Source organism: Salvelinus namaycush, chromosome 18 (assembly GCF_016432855.1).
Source record: "Salvelinus namaycush isolate Seneca chromosome 18, SaNama_1.0, whole genome shotgun sequence".
Lineage (NCBI taxonomy): Eukaryota > Metazoa > Chordata > Actinopteri > Salmoniformes > Salmonidae > Salvelinus > Salvelinus namaycush.
Window position 1 is genome coordinate 36945651 of NC_052324.1, and position 12624 is coordinate 36958274.

Genomic DNA, 12624 nt, shown 5'->3' on the forward strand with positions numbered 1-12624 from the left:
GCCCCCTTGTGTTTTTGTGCAGTATAAGTCAAAGCAGCTCCTGTTTTCAGCTCTCCGGAATCAGTCAAAATGCCGGTAGATTTAAGCCTGTGGACAGGGGATCTTGCACTAACAGAGGTGGATGAGAAGCCTGCACAGACCCTCCATGTCAAGTATGGCTCTCTTGAAATCGACGAGTTGGGCAAAGTGCTCACGCCAACACAGGTACTGTCAAAGCTGAACGCTAACGACTTAACGAATATTTATTTTAGAACTAAACCAAGATAGACCATGCCTATCTTTTCCAACGGGACCAAACGAGTCATAGTGGGCAGAACAAGCAAATAAACAAAAGGAGTATTCAGAAATTAACATTGTGTAGCTGTGATAACTGCAGAAACTACAACGCCTTTTTGTTTGTGCCACACTCGTTTATTTTACAATTGTGTTCTGTGAGCAATGCCCTAGATTTGTTTATGCCGACTCCATTAAAAAGTCATCTCTATCCTCATGATCAGTCAACAAAACAACTAATCGTGTTTGGTTTATATTCTTTAGTTGCTGACCGTTCTCCAACACTGTGGTGTACACTGTTCGAATGAGTTACTCGCCGTTGCATCAGCGTTCATCTTTGACATAATAACTAACGAGTTAGCGGATCTTCTTTTTTTTTTTTTTTTTTTTTTTTTTTTTATAAATAACTAAACCAAGATAGACCAGCCTGTCGTTTCCAATGGGACCAAACGAGTCAAAGTGGGCAGAACCAGGACGTGGGCAGAGCCAAACATGAGCTAGCGAGATCCTATTGGCGCGTTCCAGCCTGTATCTGCGCCGCCTATCTGAGATCCGCCTGTGCAATAACTGAATTCGCCTTTGCACTCCTAAACGCGATTAGAAAATAAATGCATATATCTCGCACACAAATACTTTTGGAAAGGGTAAAGTCTACAAAACTTTGTCCACTCTGTTCATAACATATTATAGTTTTGGGAACAAACGTTTAATCGTTGAGAAAATGCGCAGAATGTCACCCAAAATCCATATCGTTCCATCTTCTCCGGCCAGTGTGCTTCCTCTCACTACATATTTGGTAGTGAGCGGAAACGCCAAGCGGATGCTTAACATTCATACATCCGGTAAAATATCTCATTGTTCTATCTGTGGAGTTAGCTTGCATAGTGTCGAATATAATTCGGAGTTGTAGGGTTTACAGCACGTGCTCACGATTATGCTCAATAGATAGTAGTTGATATGAAATAAGCTAATTTAAAAAATGTTATTGATTGCTAGCATTTGCATGACCAGGTTTATTTGCAAAAATGTGACACAATGCACAAAACCGTGTCAGTGTGCAATAATGTTCCAGTCTTGCTTATGTTAAGGCTGCGAAGGTTCAACTGAGATAGGAACAATAGCACACCTGAACTTGGTTAAAATAATTGTTTAATTCAGTAGTTAATAAATGGCAAATGCAATTTCGGTATACGGGTTCACTGTAACATCACGCAGGATGAAAACAGAGAAGACACTTGTTCCTGACAAAGATGTTATAATATACTCATGACAGAGATAGTTCCCGCTTCCGAGCCGGCCTGTCAGAGTAGAGACTGGGCGTGGTTTAGACTCACCCAGCCTATCGTTGGTGTTGGCGCTTAAGCTAGTCCTAGCCCCTTAGCGCATGTGATGTCCCGACGCTGTTGCTGTGTAGATTACGCTCCCTCACCCCAAAGACTGAGGTCAGACAGCTCTGCAACATTGTCTGAGCTATTTGCACCTGTATACAAAGCCCACTGTTCTCGCTCAAGGCTAACCACAGCTTCCCAGCACACTTATCTGGGGCTAACTGTTACTTCCAGCACACACACACAGACACCCAGGCGCCCAGGCCAACAGTTGCTAATATTCAATCACATTGAGTATTCAATCACAATCACATATAGTATTGGGTTGTAGTGCATAATTCAGAACCTCACAGATGATCTTCGTGTGTATAGTTTATCTGTTATTGTCTATTGTACACCATAGTCAGCAGTCTCCTGATTCACCCCCCTCCCTCTACACCCCTCATGTGCCTCTCTAAGATTAGCACAGTTTCAGTCACACAGTACAGCGCCCTTAACACACACACATTTCACACTTTTGTTTCATATCTTATGCCCTTGTACATTGTTGCATACACACACATATTTCAGGCTGTGGCCTCATGGTTAGGCTATGAGAACTGTTACTCCTGAGAACAAAGACAAATGTCAGGCCTACACAAGTCAGTAGCTTAAACTTTAATTAATGCAAAATCCTTCCAGTTTATAGTTATTTTAGCACGCTAAGCTTTGCAAAACCCCACACTTAGACTGCATAAGAGCTGGTCTGACCATACACTGTCTGCACTGCAGAGATGAGGGTTGGGCAATGAATGTATGTCAATCGGCACTCTCTTAGTGCAGGATTTTTGGCCTAACTCATTAACATAATTATCCACAGTTCAATCTAATATTCTTAATACATTAAACTGATTTATGTTGCTTATTGTTTGTTATAGCAACCATTCTTATCAAATACACATGGTTACCAGATGTTAATGTGAGTGTAGTGAAATGCTTGTATTGTGATAACAACCTTGACTTGTTGTGAAAGTATTTTTGGCTTGTAGGCTATTTGTTGTGATACCAACTATATTGACCACCGCTTGTGTGAGTTATTACCAAAATGGGATTGGCTTGTATTTGTGAGACCAACTACATTCCCCTTGGTTTGTTTCTTCACAGGTGCAGAGCAGTCCCACCTCTATAGAGTGGGAGGGGTGTGACTCCACTAAGCTGTACACCCTGGCCATGACCGACCCCGACGCACCCAGCAGGAAAGACCCCAAATTCGGGTGGGCTGCCGTAGGGCTGGGTGATATCAAATTAATTAGAATTTGTTTTAGCACAATATTCTAAATGCATGTTTCTCCAGAATCACACACATTGTGTTTTTGAGCGTTACTGTCTTTTTTTTGGGGGGGGGGGGGGCTCTTTTTCGCTTCTTCTGTGCTGTGTGCACCTTCCCATTTTTCTCTCTCTCGCTCACACACACTTACAACAACAAAGCTGAGAGATCACTTCGTCTCTGACAAGCGGTTTCAACTTGCTATTTGCGTTTGAGGTTTGGTCCAACAGAATGGGTCACATGGACACAACACATATTATAGAGAAGTTAACCTTTCTCATGATACCCTTTTTTATGTCTCAACTCCTCAAATTATGTGCAGAGCAGACTACTGAAACAGGAGTATCAATAAACGTTGATTATGGACAATCAAGACTGTTGTATAAATGTGCAGTAAGCATTAAACACAATTATATAAGGATTTGGTAACTCGTTCTCATTCTGAGAAATTAGGTAGGTCACTTAATATCAACATTTGCTTAACATTTTTACATAAAAATGTCCTGGTGAATATAAATCTAAAAAAAGTTGAAGGAACTGAAAGTAGCGCCAGAAGACGAAGGAACAGTTTGTTTTTGGGCTTGAAGTTTTTGCACAGTTTTAACCAATTATTAGCCTCTAATGCGTGATCATTGAGCAACACAACACTATTCACTTGTATAGTCATGCTCGTTCTGTCTTATTCTCCCTCTCTGGTTTCTGCTTAGTCACACTACAAGTGCCATCACTGCACAAGAAACAGAAACACTGACATTGTATTGTTATTCTTTAAAAGAAAGAAAGCCTAGGAAGTTATCCAGCATTTTTTTTGTCATCTTGTAACAAATTTACTGACTTGCCTAGTTAAAAAAAAACAAAAAAAACACGAGATTGGGGGCCCTGTTGGCATTAGACTAGCACTGGGCTTTGGTAACTCGTTCTCATTCTGAGAAATTAGGCAGGTCACTTAATATCAACCTCTGGGGAAAAAAAGTGGACAAGCTAGCATGCTGTTCAAACATGGACAGAAGGGTGTGGTCATAACAATTCAACTGTTCTACCTTGTTAGCGAGCAGATAGATCCAAGTTGGCTAAACTTGAAATGTAAAGGGTAGCTGGCTACTCACTAGCACATGGGCTTTTGCTTGACAGATTGTTTGAGACCTGGGTTCATTTTCTATAACGCCTGCTATAAGAAGTCAGTCATTTATTAGTGCATTATGCATTGTTCTGGTACATTTTAACAAATTACATTTTCATAGACTTGAAAACCAGGTCAGTGACTATTTTTGATAAAATTAGGTCTTTGTGTGGAGGCTTGACCTTTTTTAATTGTACAACAAAGCTTATTTCGAGAAAACAAATGATATGATTCGCCCATAAATGTGAATAAATCAAGATAATTTTTTGGGCTATATCGCTCAGCCCTAGGCTGCAACTCCCTTTTTATTGGCTCTTGGATAGATTGTGCAAAACATTGCGTGACCTTTTTTACCCCCTGATGATTTATGAAGCCAACAGATTGTGTTATTGATAATCTTATTTTTTAAATGTTTTCAAGACAACTGAATAGTGTAATCAAGGATGTTGGATAACCATTTTCTTTTCTTCTAACGAATGTATTCTTTTGAAGGGAGTGGCATCACTTTCTGGTGGTGAACATGAAGGGAAACGATGTATCCAGTGGATGTGTTATGTCCGACTACGTTGGGTCCGGCCCTCCAAAAGGCACTGGTAACCTTATCCAATGATGATTGGAGCAACTTCTATTCCTCTAGGAATTTCTGAAGCTTGAATGTGACAAATTTCCTACACAACTGGATAAGTGTATTATTGGACATGCTTCACACAGCCTTTGCACTTCCTCCCTCATTGACCACGTGACATCTTTGTTCCCGTCTCTGTGTGTCCCCCCCAGGTCTCCACAGGTATGTGTGGCTGGTCTATGAGCAGTCAGGAAACCTCTCCTGTACGGAGCCCGTCCTCACCAACTGCTGTGGAGACAACCGTGGCAAGTTCAAGATCCAAGCCTTCCGCCAGAAATACGGACTGGGAGTTCCCGTGGCTGGAACCTGCTATCAGGCAGAATGGGATAATTATGTCCCTAAACTCTATGAGCAACTGGCTGGAAAATAAACAAAGGAGTATTCAGAAATTAACATTATGTAGATAAGATATCATTGTGGTTCCTGCAGTTGCCTGCCACACTGAATTATTTTACAATTGTATTGTGAGCAATGCCCATGCTGACTCATTTAAAAAGTAATCTCTCTATCCCCATGATCAGTCAAACGAAACAGCTAATCTGGTTTGGTTTATATTCTGTAGTCGTTGACCGTTCTCCAACACTGTTTGAATGAGTTACTCTCGGTTGCATCAGTTATTTTTGTAGACACTGGCATGGTGCTGGAGTACTCCTTTAACACAACCTGGCCCTGCGTGGACCTTGAATGTGGCCAAGATGTCATTAATAGGGAGCATCAGCACACTCAAATCCATGACTACCTATATTCAGTTGCCTAAACTTGCTGTTAAAAATCCAATGACAGATGTTGTGATGAGCACTTTATTTACAAATATAATTAAAAGCTCTGACAGATTCATGCTTTCTCTTAACCCTGGAAAACAAAATGAAAAAGCATGCAATGATAAAGCATTTATTTACTGATCTGGTTTATAAGAAAATACTCCGCAGCTTTTAAAGCAAAAAGAATGACAAGAGAAAGAAACATTGAGGAGTATGAGAGAAATCATCCATTAAAAAAGAAATATTTGAATAACAATTAAAATACGAAAATAAGTAAAAGCTCTACATAAATTGTTCTATATACATGTCCCTCCCCCTGCGACAAAGCCCTTTGTGCTACCTGGGAGTAGGGATTCACATGGTCGCCGTCTCAAATCACACCCCTATTCCCTATATAGTGCACTAACCATTGCCCTATAAGTACTGCACTACATAGGGAATAGGGTGCAATTCCAGACGTAACCATGTAATATTCACATTACATGCCAGTGCAATAAAGTGGAGTACCAGGGTGCATTGCCCCTCCCAAGTCAAGTTAATAATCAAATTGATTCGCGTACCAATATGTACATTATGACTTAACATTTTTACATAAAAATGTCCTGATGAATATAAATCTAAAAAAAGAGTTGAAGGAACTGGAAGCAGCGCCAAGAAGATGACAAGGCTGCAGAAGGATCAGTTTGTTTTTGGGCTTGAAGTTTTTGCACAGCTTTAACCAATTATTAACCTCTAATGTGTGATCAATGAGCAACACAACATTATTCACTTGTATCTTCATGCTCGTTCTGTCTTATTCTCCCTCTCTGGTTTCTGCTTAGTCACACTACAAGTGCCATCACTGCACAAGAAACAGAAACACTGACATTGTATTGTTATTCTTTAAAAGAAAGAAAGCCTAGGAAGTTATCCAGCATTTTTTTTGTCATCTTGTAACAAATTTACTGACTTGCCTAGTAAAAAAAAAAAAAAAACGATTGGGGGCCCCGTTGGCATTAGACTAGCACTGGGCTGGTGTGTGTTAATGTGTGAGAATCAGTGACTAAAGACCCTAACTGGTCAAACCAGACCAGGTCAGGGGGATGAGGAGGAAGAGGGTCAGACCAGAGGATGAAGATCGACAGACAGGTCGTGAGGAGGTTACCAGGGCTGGTCTAGTCATCCTTGGGGGGGGGGGGGGGGGGGGGGGGGGCAGGTTACCAGGGCTGGTCTAGTCATCTATAGTCATCCTTGGGGGTCCAGGGCCCCAGGTTACCAGGGCTAGTCTAGTCATCTGTAGTCATCCATGAGGGTCCAGGTTACCAGGGCTGGTCTATTCATCTGTAGTCATCCTTGGGGGGGTCCAGGGCTGGTCTAGTCATCTGTAGTCATCCTTGGGGGGTTACCAGGGTTGGTCTAGTCATCTGTAGTCGTCCTTGGGGGGGTCCAGGGCCCCCAGGTTACCAAAGCCCAGACGGAGACTCTCCATGTCGAACGTGTCAATCTCTCTCGACTGGCGCTCCAGTAGGTGCTTGATCCTCTCTGTACGCTCCTTCTGAAGGGAAGCCAGCTCCTCTTCAATCTACAAAACAACAACTTAGTTCATTAAACTATCGGAAGCAAGAGTATTTGGAGTCACAACATACTGAAGAAGTAAGGTATGAATGAGTACTGCTGAGTTTGACCTGCAACAGCTGCTCGTTCAGGTTGCTTTTTTGCTCAAGCTAGTCTAAGGGATTGATTTGAAATTCAACATGAATCTATAACCACTCCATAGTCAGCAAAGTAAAGACAGAAATACACCTGCGCTAGTACAGACAGAAATACACCTGTGCGAATACAGACAGAAATACACCTGTGCGAATACAGAGAGAAATACACCTGCGCTAATACAGACAGAAATACACCTGCGCTAATACAGACAGAACTACACCTGCACTAGTACAGACAGAAATACACCTGCGCTAATACAGACAGAAATACACCTGCGCTAATACAGACAGAACTACACCTGCACTAGTACAGACAGAAATACACCTGCGCTAGTACAGACAGAAATACACCTGCACTAGTACAGACAGAAATACACCTGCACTAGTCATGATTTAGGACCAGACATTAACAGTGAAGCTTATCAACCCATTATAGACGTCCACAACTTTAATTCATTTTCAGTGTTCGGTTTGTATTGATTCATGATTTAATTCCATAAAGCCTTCAGCAACAGATTCCATCTAGCCCCTGAGTCACGTAATAGTCCAGACAGTGGATCGATATCTGCAGTTTTCACTTCTCTTTCATATGAAATGAAGCATATGAGCCTGGGGTGTGTTCACTAGGCACGAAATGGAAGAACACTTATTGAAACAGGAAGGGTCTGTCTACCTGAACTGGTCCAATAAGAAATGCTCATTTTAGTTTTCCATTGGAGAACGTTTTAAAACTTATTCTGTTACGTTCCCTGATTAATACAACCCTGATACTGGTTTCGATGACGCAATCTATTTCAGGCAGATTGCAGGGAGACAGATGGTCAACAGATGGCGCCACAGCACCACTGGTTGCATAACATTGTAAAGATACTACTGTCAACTACTGCCTGGGCAACGGAAACTGGATCAGGGCGGCATGTTCCTTTGTTGTCCAGGAGCAATGACATCATTGCATTGGAAAAACTTTGTATTCTAGTCCCCCAAAAAAGCTAGTATTATGACTGATAAAGTGGCCTATGGTGAATTGATTGTATGCCATCAGCATCCACTGTTGGAAATGGTCAACAGCAGAGTAGTGAGTGGGGAGAAGAGGTGAAGGAGGAGGTGTTGTGACTCCAGATTGTATGACACTGAATGGAGTGTATGACTTGATGAATACAACAGGGGAGTAGAGGCAGCGTAGCTGAGTAAGTAATGCCTTATTGTTGAGAATCTCCATGTTACATATTATCAAGAATCAATTATACATTTTCTTAACACTGCTTATGATTAAAATATAGAGAGCATGTTGTAAGAATAACACATCAATGGTAACATCATGGGATTTCACAACAAAAGCTGTGTGCATGACCAATTATGGCCCTGGGTTACACATCAGCGGTGAGTGAAATGTGTGTGCAGTCTGTCTGCATGCGTGTGTGCGCGTACATCAGTGTCTGTCTGCATGCGTGTGTGTGCGCGTACATCAGTGTCTGTCTGCATGCGTGTGTGTGCGCGTACATCAGTGTCTGTCTGCATGCGTGTGTGTGCGCGTACATCAGTGTCTGTCTGCATGCGTGTGTGTGCGCGTACATCAGTGTCTGTCTGCATGCGTGTGTGTGCGCGTACATCAGTGTCTGTCTGCATGCGTGTGTGTGCGCGTACATCAGTGTCTGTCTGCATGCGTGTGTGTGCGCGTACATCAGTGTCTGTCTGCATGCGTGTGTGTGCGCGTACATCAGTGTCTGTCTGCATGCGTGTGTGTGCGCGTACATCAGTGTCTGTCTGCGTTAACTCCGCACTCCCCCATACCTTTTTTTGGCATCTTTTGTGAAGGTGGGCTCTGCGTGTGTAAGTCTGTGTTTCTAACAGTCTGTGTCTGTGTGCATGCGTTGACTCTCCCCTCTCTACCAGGTAGGCTTTATGGATCTAACAGTCTGTCTCTGTGACGCCTCCCCCTCTATCTTTTGTTCGAGGTGGGCTCTGCACAGCTCTCTCTCTCTGTCTCTCTCTGTGTACCTTTTGTTCGAGGTGGGCTCTGCGCAGCTCTCTCTGTGTGTACCTTTTGTTCGAGGTGGGCTCTGCGCAGCTCTCTCTCTCTCTGTCTCTTTTGTTCGAGGTGGGCTCTGCGCAGCTCTCTCTCTCTCTGTCTCTTTTGTTCGAGGTGGGCTCTGCGCAGCTCTCTCTGTGTGTACCTTTTGTTTGAGGTGGGCTCTGCGCAGCTCTCTCTCTCTCTGTCTCTTTTGTTCGAGGTGGGCTCTGCGCAGCTCTCTCTGTGTGTACCTTTTGTTTGAGGTGGGCTCTGCGCAGCTCTCTCTCTCTCTGTCTCTTTTGTTCGAGGTGGGCTCTGCGCAGCTCTCTCTCTCTCTGTCTCTTTTGTTCGAGGTGGGCTCTGCGCAGCTCTCTCTGTGTGTACCTTTTGTTAGAGGTGGGCTCTGCGCAGCTCTCTCTCTGTCTCTCTCTCTCTGTACCTTTTGTTCGAGGTGGGCCCTGCACAGCTCTCTCTCTCTCTCTGTACCTTTTGTTCGAGGTGGGCTCTGCGAAGCGACACCTTGTGCTCCAGCTTCTGCTGCTCTCTGTCATGATGGGCCTCGGTCTGCATCTTGATCTTACTCTGGTAGGCATTCAGCAGCTCCATCTCCTGCTGCAGCTGCTGCCTCAGAGCCTGGCACTCGGCTTCCTGGGCCTCGTCCAGACGCAGCTGAGAGGCAAGAGGAATAAAGAGATAGACCACAATAGAGAGGAATAAACAGACCCCAATAGAGAGAGAAATGAGGAGTGATTGAACAGAAGAGGAGATAGGAGGAGTGATGGAACAGAGAAGATAGGAGGAGTGATGGAACAGAAGAGGAGATAGGAGGAGTGATGGAACAGAAGAGGAGATAGGAGGAGTGATGGAACAGAAGAGGAGATAGGAGGAGTGATGGAACAGAAGAGAAGATAGGAGGAGTGATGGAACAGAAGAGAAGATAGGAGGAGTGATGGAACAGAAGAGAAGATAGGAGGAGTGATGGAACAGAAGAGGAGATAGGAGTGATGGAACAGAAGAGGAGATAGGAGGAGTGAAGAGGAGATAGGAGGAGTGATGGAACAGAGAAGATAGGAGGAGTGATGGAACAGAAGAGGAGATAGGAGGAGTGATGGAACAGAAGAGGAGATAGGAGGAGTGATGGAACAGAAGAGGAGATAGGAGGAGTGATGGAACAGAAGAGGAGATAGGAGGAGTGATGGAACAGAAGAGGAGATAGGAGGAGTGATGGAACAGAAGAGGAGATAGGAGGAGTGATGGAACAGAGAAGATAGGAGGAGTGATGGAACAGAAGTGAAGATAGGAGGAGTGATGGAACAGAAGTGAAGATAGGAGGAGTGATGGAACAGAAGAGGAGATAGGAGGAGTGATGGAACAGAAGAGGAGAGATGGAACAGAAGGGGAGATAGGAGGAGTGATGGAACAGAAGGGGAGATAGGAGGAGTGGTGGAACAGAAGAGGAGATAGGAGGAGTGGTGGAACAGAAGAGGAGATAGGAGGAGTGATGGAACAGAAGAGGAGATAGGAGGAGTGATGGAACAGAAGAGGAGATAGGAGGAGTGATGGAACAGAAGAGGAGATATGAGGAGTGATGGAACAGAAGAGGAGATAGGAGGAGTGATGGAACAGAAGAGGAGATAGGAGGAGTGATGGAACAGAAGAGGAGGTAGGAGGAGTGATGGAACAGAAGAGGAGATAGGAGGAGTGATGGAACAGAAGAGGAGATAGGAGGAGTGATGGAACAGAAGAGGAGATAGGAGGAGTGATGGAACAGAAGAGGAGATAGGAGGAGTGATGGAACAGAAGAGGAGATAGGAGGAGTGATGGAACAGAGAAGATAGGAGGAGTGATGGAACAGAAGAGGAGATAGGAGGAGTGATGGAACAGAAGAGGAGATAGGAGGAGTGATGGAACAGAAGTGAAGATAGGAGGAGTGATGGAACAGAGGAGGAGATAGGAGGAGTGATGGAACAGAAGTGAAGATAGGAGGAGTGATGGAACAGAAGTGAAGATAGGAGGAGTGATGGAACAGAAGATGAGATAGGAGGAGTGATGGAACAGAAGAGAAGATAGGAGGAGTGATGGAACAGAAGAGGAGATAGGAGGAGTGATGGAACAGAAGATGAGATAGGAGATATGGGAATAACAGAAGCAGATTTACAAACTCCTACAATGACCAACATCTCCTACGGCTTGGGGACAAAATTATACAATTCTCCTATGGAACCATTCTTTCATTTTCATGTGCTATATTAGATAAGATCTTTAACATTTATATGAATCTTTGAGATTGATATAAAGGAAATGATCAAATATCAGCATCACTGCTCACGAATCCTCATCATAACACCCGTCCTCCATTTTAAGGCGACTCACCGCCTGCGATGCCATCATCTCGTTGATGCTCTGTTCGTACTGCTCGGCCAGGATGGCCAGCTTCCTGGTCTGCTCCTCCTTCAGGGCCTTGAGGACCACCTTGTGCTCGCTCTTGGGCGTCACCTCCATCTGGTGGTGTCTCAGGGCCTTGTACTGACGCGTCTGGACCTTACACGCGTCCTGGAACTGTTTCTTAATCTGCAGCTCCATGGCCTGGGGGAAATGGAGAAGACATTGGAACTACCACTGAGGATTTCCCCTTTTTCAGGACTGCCTTTACTAGCTGCACCCTAACCCTCACATTTAGGTTCATATCATCCACTACCTGGTTACATCAGAGCATTTTCCTTGAGAACACCTAAAGTAGCTACCAATGCAGCCTAATGTAGCTACCAATGCAGCCATCACATTCCCAGGGATACATTCACTAGCTAGCTGCACCTGGCGTAGCCGTCACCTTAAGGTTCTTGGGCTGCTGCCGTAGCTCCAGAACGTGCTTGCGGCGGAGCTCTCTCTCGCGCCGGTTGTTGTATTCTATCTGGTTCTCCAGTTCTGTCTGGTGCTGCAGGCGGATCAGGTCCATGCGGAGCTTCTGAAGGGTTTTCAGCTGACGATGCTCCAGCTCCTGGGTGGACTCGTCATGTCTGATCAGCATGGCATGCTCCATCTCCTTCTGGGTCTTCTTCTTGTTCAGCTCCTGGAGAGAGAGAGACATGGGGAGGGAGAGATAGAGAGAAGGAGGGATAGATAGGGGGAGAGAGGGGGTGGGGGGAGAGAGGAATTATCATGGCCATCCAATGATTAAAATGTTGCTTTTATACGGACACTGGATGATGAGAACCTACTGCCATTTGGTCAGGAGCTGATCAGTATCTTGTGGTGTCGTTTTATTGACATTACCTCCCCCCCCCCCCAATATACAGAGCAGATTAGGAGATTAGGGCATTGTTGCCTTGCTTATACTTTCTTATCTGCTTTCCACGAGATGGGAAACCACTTCTTGGTGTTTTCCACGAAACATCAGAAAATACCGTTATTGGTCAAAGAACACTACGATTTGAACATTATTTTTCATGTTACAGAAGCCATTCGAGGACAACATTGACCCTGGGAATGTTATGGATAAGCAGTTGGAC

At 44.2% G+C, this 12624-nt stretch overlaps 2 protein-coding genes across 2 annotated transcripts in view; one reads left to right on the plus strand and one right to left on the minus strand.

The window, feature by feature from the left end:
• pebp1 (phosphatidylethanolamine binding protein 1) lies at positions 1-6371 on the plus strand. The gene is made up of 4 exons (XM_039013776.1): positions 1-204; positions 2745-2854; positions 4520-4620; positions 4805-6371. Exons 1-4 carry the CDS (start codon positions 70-72, stop codon positions 5020-5022), a joined length of 564 nt encoding a protein of 187 aa, XP_038869704.1. The 5' UTR covers positions 1-69; the 3' UTR covers positions 5023-6371.
• The window catches only part of LOC120063407 (serine/threonine-protein kinase TAO3-like), a 26252-nt gene continuing 19064 nt past the window's right edge, over positions 5437-12624 (minus strand). Inside the window, exons 5-8 of the mRNA XM_039013773.1 lie at positions 11946-12185; positions 11489-11701; positions 9602-9784; positions 5437-6974 (exon numbers count right to left, since the gene is read on the minus strand). Of these exons, the coding sequence (XP_038869701.1) occupies positions 6813-6974; positions 9602-9784; positions 11489-11701; positions 11946-12185 (798 nt within the window). The 3' untranslated portion in view covers positions 5437-6812. The remainder of the gene's footprint in view (positions 6975-9601; positions 9785-11488; positions 11702-11945; positions 12186-12624) is intronic.